The sequence below is a fragment of the Mesitornis unicolor genome, unplaced genomic scaffold (assembly GCF_000695765.1).
Source record: "Mesitornis unicolor isolate BGI_N332 unplaced genomic scaffold, ASM69576v1 scaffold36864, whole genome shotgun sequence".
NCBI classification, from domain to species: Eukaryota; Metazoa; Chordata; class Aves; order Mesitornithiformes; family Mesitornithidae; genus Mesitornis; species Mesitornis unicolor.
Window position 1 is genome coordinate 56,592 of NW_010181448.1, and position 18,679 is coordinate 75,270.

General features: G+C 39.2%; 1 protein-coding gene across 1 annotated transcript in view; it reads left to right on the plus strand.

Moving 5' to 3' along the window:
• The window catches only part of CHD9 (chromodomain helicase DNA binding protein 9), a gene marked incomplete at its 3' end in the record, with an annotated part of 71,161 nt that extends 52,719 nt beyond the window's left edge, over positions 1–18,442 (plus strand). Inside the window, exons 19-36 of the mRNA XM_010183438.1 lie at positions 782–892; positions 1,581–1,777; positions 2,528–2,727; positions 3,215–3,374; positions 4,319–4,408; positions 5,433–5,536; positions 5,670–5,787; positions 6,454–6,511; positions 6,829–6,871; positions 7,032–7,251; positions 7,384–7,586; positions 7,846–8,754; positions 10,850–11,010; positions 14,574–14,846; positions 15,675–15,843; positions 16,659–16,798; positions 17,277–17,498; positions 18,314–18,442. Of these exons, the coding sequence (XP_010181740.1) occupies positions 782–892; positions 1,581–1,777; positions 2,528–2,727; positions 3,215–3,374; positions 4,319–4,408; positions 5,433–5,536; positions 5,670–5,787; positions 6,454–6,511; positions 6,829–6,871; positions 7,032–7,251; positions 7,384–7,586; positions 7,846–8,754; positions 10,850–11,010; positions 14,574–14,846; positions 15,675–15,843; positions 16,659–16,798; positions 17,277–17,498; positions 18,314–18,442 (3,507 nt within the window). The remainder of the gene's footprint in view (positions 1–781; positions 893–1,580; positions 1,778–2,527; positions 2,728–3,214; positions 3,375–4,318; positions 4,409–5,432; positions 5,537–5,669; positions 5,788–6,453; positions 6,512–6,828; positions 6,872–7,031; positions 7,252–7,383; positions 7,587–7,845; positions 8,755–10,849; positions 11,011–14,573; positions 14,847–15,674; positions 15,844–16,658; positions 16,799–17,276; positions 17,499–18,313) is intronic.
• Positions 18,443–18,679: the final 237 nt, after the last annotated feature.

Sequence of the window (18,679 nt, forward strand, 5' to 3'; positions counted from 1 at the left end):
AATTTAAAAATAGATAAATAATTGGGGAAAAAAAGTGAGCCATATAACTGAACTTGGAACATGGGTACTGCATGAATGCAGTTGTGACAATTCAAAAAAAAAAAGCAAAGCAAAAGGAAAACTTTTAAGTATATAAATGTATATTTAGTGTCTGTAAATATACATTTCTTTAGACTCTCATGTATCTTGCTGTTTGTGGCTTAAATAAAAAGGAGACTTCTAAAGAAGAGATAGGAAACCAATTTGGGAACATCATCATTACTGTCTTTTTATCAGAAGAGTTAGAAGTTTTTATATGTATTTGCTCTTCTCCCAAAAGCAGTGTAGCAGGGCTTTTTAAAATGCCTTCTGAAATTAAGCTCATTCCATGCTCTCAAGCTTTGATTGTTGGTAGTTTAAACACTCCTTTGAAATTTCCCTCGAGCGAGTACTTTTGCTTTAGATGAAATCCCCAAATGCTGATAATCCTCTGCAAAAGAGTCTGGTTTTTTTTCCATTCCAGCAATTCAGATTCGGTCTTAGAAGCATAAGAATCTTGCTACTTAATGTTATTCTCTCCTATTGGTGCATAGAAGTTCATTAGATTTTTCTGATATATGATGGATCTGATTTTAAAAGATTAAGGGGGAGGAGAACTTTTGAGTTGCTTTGCGCTGTGAAGTAACTTCTGAAGTCTGAGTTTGGTGGAGTAAAGTTATATGGTCTTCACAGCACTGAAACATTCAAACTCTACAAACTTCTGATGTATGATGTTGGTAAGATTTAATTTTATTTATTACAGGCTAGTTTTGTTGCATCTGGAAACAGGACTGATATTTCACTAGATGATCCCAACTTCTGGCAGAAATGGGCCAAAAAAGCAGAAATAGATATAGATGCTATCAGTGGTAGAGTAAGTACTTACCTTTTTTTTTAATGCATGTTTTTTCAGTATTTGCTTGCTGCTGAATTCTGAAATAGCAGGTGTAGGATTTCTGGCTTCTTTTTATTGGTATTTCAACAAATCAGGCTTTTTGTCCTGGTTGGTTTGTGCTTGGGTAATGAGTCTGCTGATAGCTTTAGTATTTCCTAGCTCCCTGCTGTTCCAAAAGAGTTTGGGGGTCTTTGATTTTTGTTGAAGACCTGGAAATGGTTGGAAGTGTGTAATTGTTCTGATTGGCCTGGTTCTCTGTAAATTCTGGGCTGGAGTCTGCAAAATAGTTGACTAAGAAGTGTGATTTTACAGTACTGGAAATTGTGTCCTATGCTTAAAGTCATTCCCATGCAGGTAGTTTTGAAAACCTTTCAGTATCCGCATTTACTCGCAGAGACTGCAGCGTAGTCTGTATAAATATTCAGAGCAGATGAGGTATTCACTATTGTTTATAAATTAATGTGCTGGCATCGTGATACAAAACCTACTTTCTGTTGCCGTAAATACCACAAAACGTTTTACTTGCTTTATGGGTGTTCACTGCCATGTCTGTACAAAATACCTCGTAATGAGATTAGATAGAAAATGTTGTTTCTGAACTGAAGCCATCTACTCAAGAAAAACTTATCGGCTGTTTCTCTGATACGGTTGGTTTGAAATTTTGCAGAACAGCCTGGTCATTGATACCCCGAGAATTAGGAAACAAACAAGACCTTTTAGTGCTACGAAAGATGAGCTGGCGGAGTTGTCGGAAGTGGAGAGTGAGGGTGATGATAAACCAAAACTCCGCAGGCCTTGTGACCGTTCCAATGGATACGGAAGGACAGAGTGCTTTCGGGTGGAAAAAAACCTGCTAGTCTATGGGTATTGTATACATCCTTCTTCATTCTATGAAGTTTTTTAAAAAATAATGTTTTCATGTACTAAATTGTATTTATGGAATAACTTGTAGCTATATTGGCAACAACCTGGGGTGTATTTGTGGCATTTATTAAGAATATGAATTAATGTGGATTGATCATGTGGTACCTGTCTTTCTGACAATTTGCAATTGAAAAAACATTAAAGAGGGATGAGAACCTCTCTTCAAAGGTGATTGACCTTTAACATGGGCACTACAGCACTCTCCAAAAGTCATTGCAGTAAGTGCTGCTGCAGGCAGGCTTGAAACTCTGTAAATAAATATCCGAAATAAAGACCTGGGCCTTGCACTTCCATGAGGTGCAAATAGGAACTGAAAATTGAACAAGTTATTTTAAGCATGCTTAAATCAGATAAGTTGACTTAGAAGTAAAATCTTAGGTCTTCTCTCACCCACATCACAAGAGAAATGACTGTGTGTTTATCAATATGAGTTCCCGTCAGTTCTGTGTCTTAGAAGCCTAAAACAGTCATCCATATTTTTTGTAAACAGGCAAGTTTTGTTTAAAACTGTTTTGAACAGATGGGTTTTTGTTGCAAATGTTACTTTCATATTTCCACTCAGTTACTTAAGCTGAAGGAAAAAAGGGGAAAGCCTAAGTATTTGAGAGAGAAATTCCCTTCTGTGACAGTCTGCAGGCTACCCAAGTGTTTCACTTTTGAAGTGCTGATTTGTGTTTCACTTTGCACTAGGTGGGGTCGATGGAGAGAAATTTTGTCACATGGTCGCTTCAAGAGACAGCTGAATGAACAGGATGTGGAAATAATTTGCCGAGCTCTATTAGCTTATTGTCTTGTTCACTACAGAGGGGATGAGAAAATAAAGAGTTTTATATGGGATCTCATTACCCCAACAGAAGATGGGCAAACACGAGAGTTACAGAATCACCTCGGTAAGGACTTGCGTGTTTCTGCAGTTAAATAGCTTCTTACACGTGTGCCTTTGGTACTGGAATTAAAACCAGCTAAAAACTCTCTGAATACGCCCTACTTGGAATAAATGGAATTTAATCCAGATAGGCGATTCGTTTGATGGGAAAAGTGTAATTTCTGCTTTGCTTTGTGTTTGATGGCTTCCTCAAGTGAACTGGTATACTCTGTGTGAGCTTTCTTTTCATTTCAGTTCACAAGAACCTTCTCTGTTTCATAGCAGTGACAACACGCTCTCCTTTCTTTCACCCTCTCCTGCTTTGTCCTTAGCTGGTGAAATGTAATCCAGAGCTGCTCAAAAAGAGAAAAAACCTCCTATCCAGAGACTGTGATGCTAGTGGTTCTTTCTGCACTGCAGATCACAATGCTGGGTTAGGTTATAGAAACTGTAATCATCATGGGGATGTACTTACCTGTCGCTGTTACTGTATTATATTTTAAATTATACAGGCTTATCAGCCCCTGTACCTAGAGGAAGAAAAGGGAAAAAAGTGAAGACCCAGGCTAGCACTTTTGATATACACAAAGCAGAATGGCTTCGAAAATACAATCCAGAACATCTGTTGCAAGATGAAGGATACAAAAAGCACATAAAACACCACTGCAACAAGTAAGCAGTAGCTGAAGTGTGAATGTCTTCCAGTGTTTATGTAAAGATTCTTTTTATTTCAGATTTGTCATTCGTTTAGAGGACTTCAAAATGTGGCACTATGAAAAAACAAGTTTTAATGGTGTTAGCTTGATTAGAATTAGGTTGCAGCGTATCAGGAGGTGAACAGAGTATTTCACATTTAAAATAATTCTGTTCTTTTCAATGAAACTGCATATTTGGGTCCATTCAGAGAAAGAGAGATCGATCTTCCTAGCATGTTTGGGGAGCCTTGTAGCAGCTGAAGGACTGAAGAGTTTGGGAGAGCTTAGCAAAGAAACTGAAAGCACTAAAGTCATCCCCTCAGTCTCACATGGTGTTTACAAGGCACATTTTCTATGATTCTCGGTATCTGAGCTACCTTTCCAGCTTGTAGAAAGCTCATGCATAGCGATGAATCAGCTTGTTTGTTGCAAATGATTTTTCTGTGGCAAAAGTTGTCGTACTGTGCTTAAAAACTTGGTACAGCTGTAGTCAAGAATTGAGATCAGGTGTGGGTAGGCCACTGGGGGGTCATGCATCAAATTCTGAGTGAGAAAGGTGATGTGAAAGATGTTCATTGTCAGCCAACTGGATTCTTTCTAAGGGAGTCTTGCAAGTAGGAAAAGGGAAATAGCAGTTTGTTCTTAGCAGTATTTTGTGAAGCAAGTGAGGGCCGTTCTGCTGGCCCTGGTCTTTGCCTAGGATTTGAAAGAGTTTTTGCGATTAAAACAATTTGTAAAAGCGATGGCAGTGAAAGAAGTGTTAGGTGTCCTGAGCTGGAGGTTATCGCTTCTTGTAACTGAAGGAAGTGTGTTTTAGGAGAATGACTTGAAAGCTTTGTGATATTACAGAAGACAAAACAGAACCACCCACAACTATTGGAAGCCTTCAGAGTGCTAATATTTTCTGTTTTCTTTGTTTAGGGTCTTGCTTCGAGTAAGAATGCTGTACTACTTAAAACAAGAAGTCATCGGTAATGAATTCCAGAAGGTGTTTGATGGAACTGATGCCAGGTGAACTACGGAGAGATTTTTTTTTTCTTGTTTATTTTAAATGTAAACTATCAAATGAAAATTCAGAAATACTCCTAGACCTAAACATGAAATGTTGAACCCAAATATTTGTTTCCTTGGGCTGTGAGGAAAAACATTTTTGTTTACTCTGTTTCCTAAACACTTTGTATCCACTTGACATGAGGAAGTCCTGATTCCTATTATTTAGGTGTATAAAATACTTAAGTCAAGTAGACTGGAAAAGTGAGTGAAAGATAGAATTGTATACTTTACATTCTAATTGGTGGGTTTTTCCTGCCTCTTTATGCACATTTTTGGTTATGTGCTGCATATTCCTCTTTTTTTTTTTGTTTAATTTATTTAATGGAAGTATTGCCATTGGGAAATTCTTTAACTCACTGCTACAGGAGCTTGTGGTAGTTAGAAAGTTTTAATGTGATTCACAAGGCTGTAATAAACATTTGTGGAAGAGCGAGCCATCTAATGCTGTTAAACAGAGAGCAGATAATCCTTGGTTTGCTAAGTTTTTCAAGCACAAACTGTGCTGAGTTGGCAGAGTTTACTGAGAGAGGAAGAATATTGTATGCTGGCTCTGCTCACATATTCCTTTACTGTTACTGGTTTCTATCAAGTACAAAATACCAAGCTGTCTGGGTGTTTTCTGTTGCTGCTGTTAGGGTCTTATTGAATGTGAAAAATTGTATGCCTCAGTTTTTAGGTTATCAAAATTATTCTTAATGATAAGTCAGTATTGTATTGTGTGGCTTATGTAACTTAGTGCATGAGTACACCCACTTTGTTACTTGCTATTAAATAACAAAGTGCCTTAAAAAATTAATCATTTCAATCCTAGGACTCTTTACAGCATTCAAAGTTATCTTTAAATTAGTTTGCTGGACACGGAATGTCGTATATGTGTGCTTGAAGAGAGAGGTTTAAGAATCACACATGGAGTACAAATGTACAAAGGGAAAACAAAAATGTATTTCTTCCTATGAATATTATTGATGTTGATTCTCCGTAGTGAAATTGATGTTTGGGTTCCTGAGCCAGATCACTCAGAAGTTCCTGCCGAGTGGTGGGATGCTGATGCAGATAAATCCCTTCTAATTGGAGTTTTTAAACATGGTGAGTAATCTGGATGGCTATGTATGTACCTCCTCACCTCTCAGCATAAACACCCTACACTTGATATTTTCTTTTTTCTGGTAGCTTTCTCTGAAAGTTGAATTTGGACCTTTTTTTTTTTCCCCCTTTGTAGGTTATGAAAAATACAACACTATCAGAGCAGACCCAGCGCTGTGCTTCTTAGAAAGGGTTGGCAAGCCAGATGAAAAAGCAGTTGCTGCTGAACAGAGAGCAAATGATTATATTGATGGGTATGAGCACTTAAAAGTAGGCATGAATGTTTTGGGGCTTTAAAGTAAATGAGGCTGGATTTATATGTTGTACTTTATCCTCTTCTTCACTGGTTTTATACTTTTTGATGCCATTGTTGAGAAGAATTTTACTCCCACGGAGTGGAAAAGAGTTAAGAAATGTGTAACAGAACCATTGGAGTCTGGTGTTTCACAGTTAAAGGAAAAGCGCAGTGACAAGGACTCCACCTGGTGTTGCTATATCAGAAATATTACTTAGACACTGAAGTACAAAAGCCTTCAGAGGCCGAGTACTACAGACCCATTTAACTTGACTTGAGGTCGGTCAGCTTGGTGTATTAGGCTTGTGTAGCTAACCAGTGACCCCAGCAGACAAATGTGAGTATCACCCATAACTGCTGGAAGGGAAAGCTGCTTTTATTTATTGCTTCATCAGTGAGGTTAGCAAGCTGTGGTCATAAAGAACATCTTTGAGGTAGTGAACTGGGGGGGAAATATGGGACGGGATTCAAGCCCAAACATCCGTGAAATATTTTTCTTGTTTCAAGTAGAAAATTAAATACAGTATATCTAACTAAATTTAAATGAGTTTTGCTTAATTGAAAAGAGCATAAGGACTCCTAAAATATTACTGAAATGGCTTCTTTTGTATTGAAATTTTAACAGGGACGTAGAAGATCCAGAATACAAACCAGCGCCAGCAATGTTTAAAGATGACATAGAGGTATAGTAGGCACCTATTAATAGCTCCTTTTAAGACACTTAGAATGCAATACTTCCACCTTTTTGTTGAGCAAATTATTTTTTTCTCTATTTCTTTACATTGGTAGAACTTATTCCTTGTGTTTCTGCAGTTGTATGGGCAGGGGGGAATGAGAAGGAATTGTCGTATAATTCTGTGTATGCTTTGTTAGCCATTTGTCCAAAATGTGTTACTTTGTTCTTAGCCAGGTTCATAAACTGTCTGCCAGATGCAAGTTTAACCTAAATCTCTGGAGAGGGCTACATTTTTAATTTTGCATCACTTCTGTTTTTCTACAGGATGATGTTTCATCCCCGGGTGATCTAGTAATAGCAGATGGAGGTAAATACATAATAATTAAAATAGATTAAATTGGCTCGGATTTGGGATTGTTTAGTACTCCTGACTCTTAGCTAAAATGTATTTAGATTGCCTGGTGGAGATCCACAGACACCAGCTATGATTAACTTGGTTGTTTTCCTGTGACTTTGTTTTAACATAGATGGCCAAATGATGGAAGGAGACAGAATCTATTGGCCCACTCAGTCTGCCTTAACAACGCGTCTGCGCCGCCTGATAACAGCCTATCAACGAACAAGTAAAAACAGGCAGGCCCAGCAGATCCAGCCAGCATTCCCAATGCAAGCTGCTATGATGCAGCCTCCATACGAAGAAGCTGCTCTAAATCCAAAGATGGCTGCGAAGATCGAAAGACAGCAAAGGTACATGCAGCACACAAGTACACAATTTTAGTACATCCTTAAATGAAATACTCCTGAAGAAGTAGTAATTGCTAGCTGTGTGAAATAGTGAAGAAAATGACAGCGTTTCCATTTTTTTCCTTGCTGATCAAGGTGGACAAGAAGAGAAGAAGCTGACTTTTACAGAGTTGTGTCCACATTTGGAGTGGTGTTTGACCCTGACAGGGGACGATTTGACTGGACCAAATTTAGAGCAATGGCTAGGCTACATAAGAAAACTGATGAGAGCTTAGAGAAGTACTTGTATGCGTTTATGACAATGTGCCGGAGAGTCTGTCGTCTCCCCTCAAAAGAAGGTGGGTGTACATATTTTTACTTTTAGTTTTATCTTTTATTTCTGTTGCCAGTGCTTATCTTGAAAAGGTTTTTCTTTCGTGTGTTCCAAAATAAAAATGGGGGAGAAGGAAAAGAGGAAACATGTTATGTGTAAAATCGAAAGCTTATAATGGGAAGACATAGATTAACTGATTTTAACGGAATAGATTTGCAGTGGGTTGTTTTTTGGCTTTGATATCTTTTTTGCCAAATTCTCATTTTTGCTTTATTTTAATACAGAACTTGTAGACCCAAACATTTTTATCCAGCCGATTACAGAGGAGCGTGCTTCTCGGACATTATATCGCATCGAACTCTTAAGGAAAGTGCGAGAACAGGCTCTTAGACACCCGCAGTTGTTTGAACGACTGAAACTATGCCAGCCAAACCCAGATTTACCTGTCTGGTGGGAGTGTGGGACTCATGACAGGGATTTACTTATTGGAGCTGCTAAACATGGAGTTAGCAGGACAGATTATCATATTCTTCGTGATCCTGAACTCTCATTTATGTCTGCCCAGAGGAACTATAATCAAAATAAAGTGGCGCTCTCAAGGACTTCTACTCCACTCTTGCATCAGTACCAGATGGCATTATCTGCTTCTCCTCTTACACCTCAGTCAAGACTGTCAGATGCTAAAGTGAATGTTTTTGAGGACACAAAAGCTAAAAATGAACATCTGAAAGAGGACCCTCAGTCTTCCGAAGAGGAATCTATGTCTACAGAAGAGACGCAGACAATAATGAAATCTGAACCTTTGAGTCCAAAAAATGGCACACCAATACAAAACGCAGACCACAAACCTAGCGCAAAGACTGAAACAGACAGGCGCATGGTGGCAGCAAGGACAGAGCCTCTAACTCCAAACCCAGCTTCCAAAAAACAGAGAGTCAGCAAAAGGGGATCAGACTCTAGCTCTGACTCGGATTCTGACTCAGATAGATCATCCTGTTCTTCCAGGTCATCATCGTCATCCTCTTCATCTTCCTCATCTTGTTCACACTCTCGATCGGGCTCTAGCTCTTCATCATCTTCATCCTGTTCTTCAGCATCTTCATCTTCATCCTCGTCATCCTCATCATCGTCGTCGTCATCCTCATCATCGTCTGAAGAAAGTGATAGTGATGAAGAGGAGGCACAAAAACGTGGTATGTGTAGTCTTATTTCTGCAGTATAACTCTTTAACTGGACAAGTTTATTCTTAATGGAAAAATACCTAAAAAAGGAAATTAATAGTCACAAAAGTAAATATTTTTGCTTGATTCTATAAGTGAGTTGGAGGAGTTTCCGAGACACAGCATTTTCTTTGCTTCTTATCAGTGCCTTGGAATGAAGTATTTGGGATTTGTTGACTGATTCCCTAAGCAAGTTCACTGTGCATGTGATTCACATGTGGGGGGGAGAGTTGAATGGCTAATATTTTCTGGAGATACGGTGTGTGTATTTCCTATTGCTCTTTCTTTTTCTCCCTAATTATAGAGATTCTTTGGTTTCCCTGTTTGTTTTTTCCACAATTGCTCACCTGTCTTTGTAGCTTTCTTGTGCTTTCAAGCAAGCTTCCTTCTGTCCAAGTTCTAGAGTAATGTAGGCTACTTTTTCTTCTAAACTGAAGGTGGCCAGGCAGTGTACTTGCACTGAGAAATTTCAAACACTTTAAAATATGTACCTGCTTAGAAAAGACTGAGGCGATTATAGAGCACAGGACCAAATAACACAGCCACACTTTTGAAAGCTTCAAAGTGGAAGCAAAATCTTCCTGATCAGTGACTTAATTTAAAATTTTTAATGACCCAACCAACCATTATTTAATACGTTCCTTATTTTGATGCTATGAAGTGTCCTCTGCTCTTGCCCCATTGAAACTCAGAATGTAAACAGATTTCTCTACTGTATGATAGCAAAGAGTAATAGCAAAAGGAAGAGGGTGGAGTTAGGCAGTAGGATTACAGCATCAGTAACTAAGCTTCCCCTACCCCTCTCGATAAAGGGAAAAAGACATTGTCTTGATGAGATTGCTAGTCTTGTCTGTGGATATGACAAATGGAAACCATAGGGTTAATTTATTGGGTGAAAGATTACAGGACAAGTAGGATGATTAAGGTGCTTCTGCCTGAAGCAGTGGAAGGACCTTTTCAGAGGAAACAGTTGTGTGCAAACGTTAAAACAGTGAGAGAAAAGGAATGCTTATATGATGAAAATATTTAGGTTTAGGTGGTGGGTACTAGAACATGTGCTGCAAGTTCCAGTATTAGGCTTACTTTCTGCCAGCTCAGTCTGTTTAGGCAAGTAATTGTGTGATCCTCAGGTTGCAAAATCCTGTAAATCAGCGTGGCTTTTTTTTCGTGGCTATTTTGCTGTAAGTTGGTGTTGAAGAGATCAGTAAATGCTGCGAAAAACCTGTTCACTTCATTGGCATTCTGATTTTCAGCCCACGTTTTATTTCATATGTTGTTCAGGACCTTTGGCATGCTTTTCACGTGTGAAACAGATTTTAAGGGAGAGCTAAACTGTGTCAGATGAGTCGACAGACAGCTTTTGTAGAGGACAAATTTGAGTTCTGTAGAATTGTCTCTCCATACTCTTGCTCATTGCACTGATGTATTATTTGCCTTTTCAGGCAGAGGCAACACTTTTTTTCCTTTTTTCTTCTTCCATTTTCAGACAGTTTCCCCATGTCACAGTGAAACTTACTTTGCTGTTTAGGGGGAGGCAAAAGGAAAACTATAACGAGAAGAGAAGTGTAAGGAAGCCAGAGGACGCTGGAAAGATACCAGGAAAAAATCCTCTGTGATTAAAATTTTTAAAGAGTTATGATGCAGACACACCTGTGCAAGATGTGGAACACCCAGCATTTCATCCAGCAAATGAAATGGGCTAGTGGTTTTTTTAAGTAGTATCCCAATAGATATGCCACGTTCTGGTAGTGGACACCTTTCATTTCAATTTAAGTCTATATTTTAGTGTATGTTGTCTTACAAAGGAAATGTGTTCACATAAGTAAGTCTGTCAGGTTACTCTGAAGAACACCCGTTTTCAAATAGCTGGATGTTTGGTATGTTAAGCTATTGGAATATTAACAGGCATACATGTGGAATTTACATGCAACAGTTTAATTCTGCGGTTTAACTTTGTGTGTGGACTTTATCTGAGCATTGTTTTATGTGTTTTGCTCACCTGAACCTCTTGCAATGAGTGTTTAACTTCTTTACAACATCAAATAATATCAGTGGTTCTATTTAGCAGAAGGAACCCCGCATATAAAAGCGTTTGATGAAGAGAGCGTAGCCTCGCTGAGTACCACACAAGATGAGACGCAAGACAGTTTCCAGATGAACAATGGGACACCAAATTCCAACTATCTCCTACAAGGTGGATATATGTTGGCTGCATCCTACTGGCCAAAGGCAAGTTTGTAATGCTGCTTTGAACACCAAAGTTGTAGGAGAAGGTGGCTGTGACATGAGTATTCAATTAAATATGTTAAAACCATATCAGTGAGCTGTGGGGAGATCATAGAAAAAACAGAATTTTGTTCATGGTAAATGATAGTGAAATTATGACAAAGCACTTTATACATCAGGTGTGTAGCTTTGTCAGTAAGAGAATGTTCACATAGGAAACAAAACTTGAAAAGAAGCATATTTAAGATGAAGGTGAGATAATTTATCAGGCATTCAGATGATCTCAAGTCTATCAGAGCAATTGTTTAGAGTAGTCCAAAAGAATGTAAAAAATGAAACAAAGCAAGAAATCAGCTAAGCTAAATATTAGGAAAACTTCTGTAATAGTAGTAGGACTTCTGCAGCTACATGGCAGAATGCTGAGTTGTGTTAAAATACAGGCTGGCTGTAGCACTGGTGTAGTACAACTTCTCTATCAAGATTTACCTATATGATTCCATATGTAAATTAGTGAAATTCTAAAGTACACTTTGAAAGCAAATAGCACTCATTGGGAATTCATCTTGTTTGAAAAAAAAATACTGAATATTTTTAATCTCTTCAGTCGTATCTGAATTTCAGTGGCTGACATAGCCTGTAGACCACAGGGCAGTTTCTTACCCTTTCAGTTACTAACTTAGCTAAGAAGATGAAGCAAAATTTGTGAAGTGATGGAATGCCTGTTCACTACCTAAACTGTGAACATTTGTGATATATTTTTGTGTAGCTTTCTCTCCTTACGTGTAAGAAAATGAGACCTACTTGGACATTCTCTGGGTCTGAAAAATCTACTTGCTTTTATAGTTAGTGTTAAAGTTACAGGTTTTAGAATCATAGAATACCGGGTTGGAAGGGACCACAAGGATCATCCAGTCCAACCTCTTCTAGTCTGTGGCCTCTTTTTTTTTTTTTTGAGTGTAGGAAAGCCCATGTAATGTTAACTTTTGTGACAGATTTTTTGATCCATGTTTCAGCATGTTTAGTGTATTGCTAGGCATTTGCTATATAAAAGGAATTTTAATAAAAACCTGTAATTTCAAAATCTCCTTCTGTGGAACAGGCATGAGTTGCAAATCAGCTTGAAAGTGCAGAGGCAGATCACAAGCTTGTAATGAAGGAAAAGCATCAAGGCCAAGCAGTTGAGAAAGTCTGAAAAGGAAGGCAACACAGGAGACGAAAAGGAAGGCAACACAGGAGACAAAAAGGATGATGAAACAGGGAAGATAAATCACAGAATCAGAGAATGTTAGGATTTGGAAAGAACCTCGAAAGCTCCCCCAGTCCAACCCCTGCCAGAGCAGGATCACCAGACCAGGTCACACAGGAACACGTCCAGAGGTTTGGGTGTCTCCAGAGAAGGAGACTCCACAACCTCTCTGGGCAGCCTGGGCCGTGCTCTGGCACCCTCACAGTGAAAAGTTTTTCCTCATGTTCAGGTTGAACCTCCTGTGCTCCAGCTTGCTCCCATTGCCCCTTGTCCTGTCATTGGACATCACAGAGCAGAGCCTGGCTCCTTGCTCCTGACACTCACCCTTTACAAGTTTATAAACATTAATGAGGTCACCCCTCAGTCTCCTCTGCTCCAAGCTAAAGAGCCCCAGCTCCCTCAGCCACTCCTCAGCAGGAGATGCTCCACTCCATCCATCATCTTTGTGGCTCTGCTGGACTCTTTCAAGCAGTTCCTGGCCTTCTTGCACTGAGGGGCCCAGAACTGGGCACAATATTCCAGATGTGATCTCACCAGGGCAGAGTAGAGGGGAAGGAGAACCTCTCTGACCTACAACCACCCCTTCTGATACACCCCAGGATGCCATTGGCCTTCTTGGCCACAAGGGCACATTGCTGGGTATATCCTCTGTCACCTCTGTCACCAGGGCACCCATCTCATTCAGCAGTGGGCCTACATTGCCTCTAGCATTAGTTTTGTCTGAAATGTATTTGAAGAAGCCCTTTCTGTTGTCCTTCACCTCCGTTGCAGGGTTTAATTCCAAGAAGGCCTCCTTACATCCTCTGACAATAGTCCTGTGTTCTTCCCAAGTGGCCATCCCCTCCTTCCACAATCTACAGACTCTCTTCTTCCACTTGAGTTTGCCCAGCTATTCCTTGTTTAACCACGCGGGTCTCCTGGCTCTCTTTCTTGATTTCCTACCTGTTAGGATGCTCTGATCTTGAGTTTGGAAGAAGTGGTCCTTGACTGTAAACCAACTATCTTGGACCTCTTTACTTTCTAGTACCCTGTCCCATGGAATTCGCCCTAGCAATTGCTTGAAAAGGCTGAAGTTGGCCCTTGCTGAAGTCCAGGGTTGTGATCCTGCTCGGTATTCCATTCCTACCGTGTGAGATTTGAACTCCACCATCTTATCCCCCATGAGAACCAGGGCCTGTGCTTGCCAGGCTGCTGCCAGCTGCCTGTAGAAGGCCTCATCAACTTCTTCAGCCTGATCAGGTGGCCTGTAATAGACACCCACAGCAGTATCACCCATGCCAGCCTGTCCCTTAATTCTCACCCACAGACTCTCAACTTGCTCCTCATCTGCCCCTGGACAGAACTCAATACAACTCCACAACCTCGCCTTGTTGGCCTGTCTTTCCTAAAAAGGACATAGCCATCCCTGACTACTTTCCAGTCGTGTGAGCTGTCCCACCACGTCTCTGTAATTGCCACCAGATCATAGCCCCTTGTCCGCACGCAGGTTTCTAACTCCTCCTGTTTATTCCCCATGCTGTGTGCATCGGTGTACAGGCATTTCAGGGAGCAAGCTGAGTACACCCATTTCTAAATGCTCATTTTGAGAAGGGGAATGTAACTTTCCTGTCACAGATGCTTCACAGTTTGTGAAAAAAGACATTTAGAGTATACAAAATCAGACTGCGTTTAAATATAGGAGAACTTGGACTTGTCAAAAACAAGTAAAAGGTAATCTTAGTGTTCACATTTTTTATTTGACAAATAACTGCATGCTGAAATTATCAGAAAACTGCAGTTTCTGGAGTCTGTATAAACTTAGCTTAGTTTACTGGGACTTGAGATCTGTCTGTTATGCCCGGTGTGTGAAGTCAAACCTGTGTTTGGTGTCTGAAGAATGTGAATGAGGAATAATACAGTTTCAAAAGCTAAAATGAGACATGAATAGAAGTCTGTAGATTTAGTTTTATAAATGCTGTTTGCCGTATACATTATGGTACTGCTTACAGGTTCAGATCCTGCTATTAGTGAGTAGTTACCTTTGGTAGTTACCTTTTCTTTCCTTTAAAGTTCAGTGAGATAATGTGTTCCAAGCATTTACATGCCCCAGACCCTGTGTAGATGTGAGAGATCACATATTTGTTGGTGAAATTAACTACAGAGGTGGCTTTAGCAAACTTTTACAGGGAATAGGTACAAATCCAGGAGCTTAGAAGTATTTGAAGTCCAAGTCCAGTGATTAAAAATTGTCATTCCTTTTAAGAGTTAGAAGATGATATATCAATGTAATGTGTATGGTGTTGGTAAGCGTATACTCAAAAATATTTTCTCTGTTTTTCAGGATCGAGTTATGATTAACCGACTTGATAGCATCTGTCAAACAGTGTTGAAAGGTAAATGGCCTTCAGCAAGAAGGACCTATGACAGCAATACAGTGGCATCTTTCTACACAACCAAACTTCTGGATAGCCCAGGTGCAGCTGCAGAGTACAGTGAGCCCAGTGCACCAACACCCCCTCTCGCAGGTGTTAAAGAAGAATACGATCAGTCGTCACAGATGTCAAAGGTGAAGAAGCATGTACGAGAAAAGGAGTTTACAGTGAAAATCAATGACGTATGTTTATTTTTATTGCCCTAGGACCTGATTGCGATTGCGGTGTGCGGCATGCTTTGCCTGCAAGTGGCTGCCTGCTCTCACTCTCACTTCCTTCACACACTTGTTTGTGGGTATTTGGGTCTGCTGCTTCTGGGCATTAACTGGTTTCTGGGTTTGCTTTTGGGGGGGGTTGGGTTTTTTTTGTTGGTTTGTTTGTGTTTTGATTTGCATAAGCCACTGGAAGGAATCATGGTTATTTCTCTCTCTGAATTGAAATTTTGCCATTATGGTGCTCTCTCAGACAGCCTGTTTTATGGTGTTTATAAGAAATCTGGTTAGTGAAAAAAGGTATTTCTGTTGCTTTGCTCTCTTGAAACACTTCAGCATGTCCTATCCAGCAAGCACTTAATTATTTCATGGCCTTTTAGAGGGTTATAGGTAAATTTTCCAGTTTAAATGCAGGCTAGAAGCTTCAAATGGTTTTCTTATCTGCAGTTTGAGACCTGTTTGTAGTGCATAAAGATCTGTGGAAATTTCCTCTTGTAATTGGGTTTGGCGTTTCTTCAGGACTGGGTTATGGAGGTAGACAGCTGTTCAATGTCTGGCTTTTTCAGTTAAGATAGTAGATAATTTAAATTTTATATTCATAGAAGCAATTCTATGAAATTTCTATTCAGATTTGTCTTTTACATGGAGCAGAAGCGAGACTTGTTTTAGGTTCTACTATAGTGTCTTCATTCTTCCTCAACTCTTCTGGAGTAACTGTTTGTATGTGAGAATCCTGATGATGAAGTAGTTATTTCTGCTTCAGAAGAGACTCTTCTAACCCTGACATTTATTTAACAGGAAGGTGGTTTGAAATTGACTTTTCAGAAGCAAGGACTGTCTCAAAAAAGGCCATTTGAAAGCGAGGAAGGTGCACTGGGACAGCAGCAATACCTGGCTCGGCTCCGTGAACTCCAGAATGCTTCAGAAACCAGCCTTGTCAACTTCCCAAAATCACTTCCCAAATCAGGTACATAAAACGTTAGAGGACATAAGGGTTGTTATGAAGCGTATCACTCTGCATTGACAGTAATCAGTAATCAGTTTAAATCAGAACTTGTGGCCAATTTGTACGTAAATATGAAAAGTTACAGATCGATGCCTGTGTCAGTTTGTACTCTTCATATTCTTCCCTGTGCCTTATACAAAGGAACAGTGGAGGACAATGGTCTAGAAACAGTTTGTCTTATAGCCAAAAAAGTATTGCTCATTTTTGTTAAGAAAAACAAAACCAACAGAAAGTAGGTGTACACTGACAAAGAGAAGCCTAAAGTAAGCAGTTAAAATTTAGATAAAAATACTTGAAATTATTGGAATTAGGTGCTTGATGTAGGCCAGCTTTTGACTAAATGACTGCAATTCATTGAGATTGACACGGATGAGAACATCTCCTTTAAAAAAAACTACCCTCGCATTCTTTGCTTTCTTGTTCTTTTGCAACATATCATTAAGCTCTTGTTATAAATGTTTATTTAGGGATATCTGCCTGTGTGTGTGTAGTGCCAGCCATTTTTAACAGTGCTTCTCCCTGTACAGGTTTATTTGGAAGGGGGTAGGGGGCAATAACAGGAGACTTTCACATTAAGGTGGCTTTTCAGAGCCTGATATTTGTAGTGTTATAAACAGTCATAAAACAGTAGGCAATTTCTGTTAGGTACTACATGTAGCATTATATGCACTTGCACTACTTCAAGTATAATTTTATTTCCTTTCTTTATTCAGACATGTTTCTTTGGTATAAAGAGCTCAAGTATCCGACCCTGATTTTATTGCATCTTTAATTAGGTACTTCCAGTCACTTAACAGCCAGCGCCAATGGAGTCATAGTTGACAGTCAGCCTGCAGTCAAAAAGAGAAGAGGAAGAAGGAAGAATGTGGAGGGAGTTGATGTCCTCTTTGTAAACAGAAATAAACAGCCTAATCATGTAAGTAAACTTGATTTTGTATCCAAAAAATAAAGTCCAAATTACTGTTACTCCCGTAACTGAGCAGAGCTGTCAGCATACAACAAAACCTGTGTTATTTGGAACTGTTGGGTTTGGGGTTTTTTGTCTGAAATGGCTCACTGACAGTTTGTGACTACACAAATAAGAAGGGGTAAAGTTTTACTAAATATTAGATTTATACAATATTGATTATTCTTAAAAAGTCAGTTTAATTCTAGTTTTTATGAACTGTAATTAACAATGTATTATTAAAAACTTTATGTTTGACCTAGCAACACTTTTTCTGACATCAGGACCTGATTGTACTGTGACTTAAAGGGCACAGATAGTCTCACTGAGTCCTTGAGTGTGTGCATAATGTTCTGCAGGACTGTGGCCTTCATTGTGTCATACATGAAATAGTTGTGATGGTTTGTTTTCTGTGGAGAACTTAGTCAAGTATTTTGAATTTCTCCAGGTTAATCCAGGTATTAACTCCTGTCAGGTTGCTGCAGGAATAAACCCAGCACTCACTTACACGCAGTCCCAAGGCATGCTTGATGCCGAGAGTCCAGTTCCTGTTATTAATCTAAAAGATGGAACGAGGCTTGCAGGTGACGATGCCCCCAAAAGAAAAGATTTAGAGAAGTGGCTTAAAGAACATCCTGGATATGTTGAAGACTCAGGAGCTTGCATCCCTGTGAGTATTCCCTTTCAGCTCTGCTTTAGCTAAATAGTAAAACATTCCTCATAAAATGAATTTGAGTGTGTATTCTGTGTTACGTGGAATTACTCCTGCTTTGTTCTTCTATTTTGTTGAGGAAAAGGAAAATGTCAGTTTCTTTTTATATAATTTGAGCTCCACAAGCCTTCCTTTTCCCTCGCAAATGTAATTGCCAAGAAAAGCAATACTAAACAAAGACATCTGATCTTTGTCTAATTTCACCTAGAATTTAAAAAATTATCTAAGATAAGAAAACTCCTATTACCATAACACTGATCATGGGTGCTGAAAATGGGTACCAGCTTATTTAGTGATGTGCAAGAGGATTAAAGACCTTACTGTGGGATGTATCTCATACTTGCGTTACAGTGCTGTGGTAGTGAATATTCGTATGGGTATGATGCTGTTATGTTACCTCTGAATTTGAGGTTTGGTAATGTTGAACAGAATGTGAGAAAATCATATGTATGATGTCTGGAATAACAGCCCCAATTCTCCATAAAGATATTGTAATACATAACAGTAGCAACGTTCCTGAGAGTTAAAGCACTGTTGAAAACTGAAAAATTATTAAAACAAAGCCATGGGCAGTGGCATCAGAGAGAGGACTTAGTGTAGTTTACTGGACTGTTTTTTATGATTGTGATTAGTTAATTATTGTTACTAAAATATATCTGAAATGGAAGATGGCTTCAAATGAATGCCTGACTCAAGAGGATGCACAGCTATCTTACTGTTTTTAAAACAGTTATATCAGAAAGATAATTGGGTTTTTAATTCCTTTATAACAGAGGATGCAGCTGCACGATGGGAGGCCCAAACAAAAAAGGCACCGTTGTCGAAACCCCAATAAACTGGATGTTAATAGTTTGACTGGTGAAGAACGTGTTCAGCTCATTAATAGAAGAAATGCAAGAAAGGTATTCATAGTACAGTTCCCATTCTGATGTTCTCCAAATGAAAATTTACCTGAAATGAAGAACTCATTAAAATACTATGCACAAATGAAAGGCTTTTGGTTTAAGGTTTTAGCACAGAGCGAGAAAGTCAATGACAATCTTGTAGCAAACGATGGCTAGAAATGTACCCTGTGCTTATGTTCAGATAGAATTGAACACTCAATACATGGCTGAAAAGCTGCCTGGAGGAGAAGGACC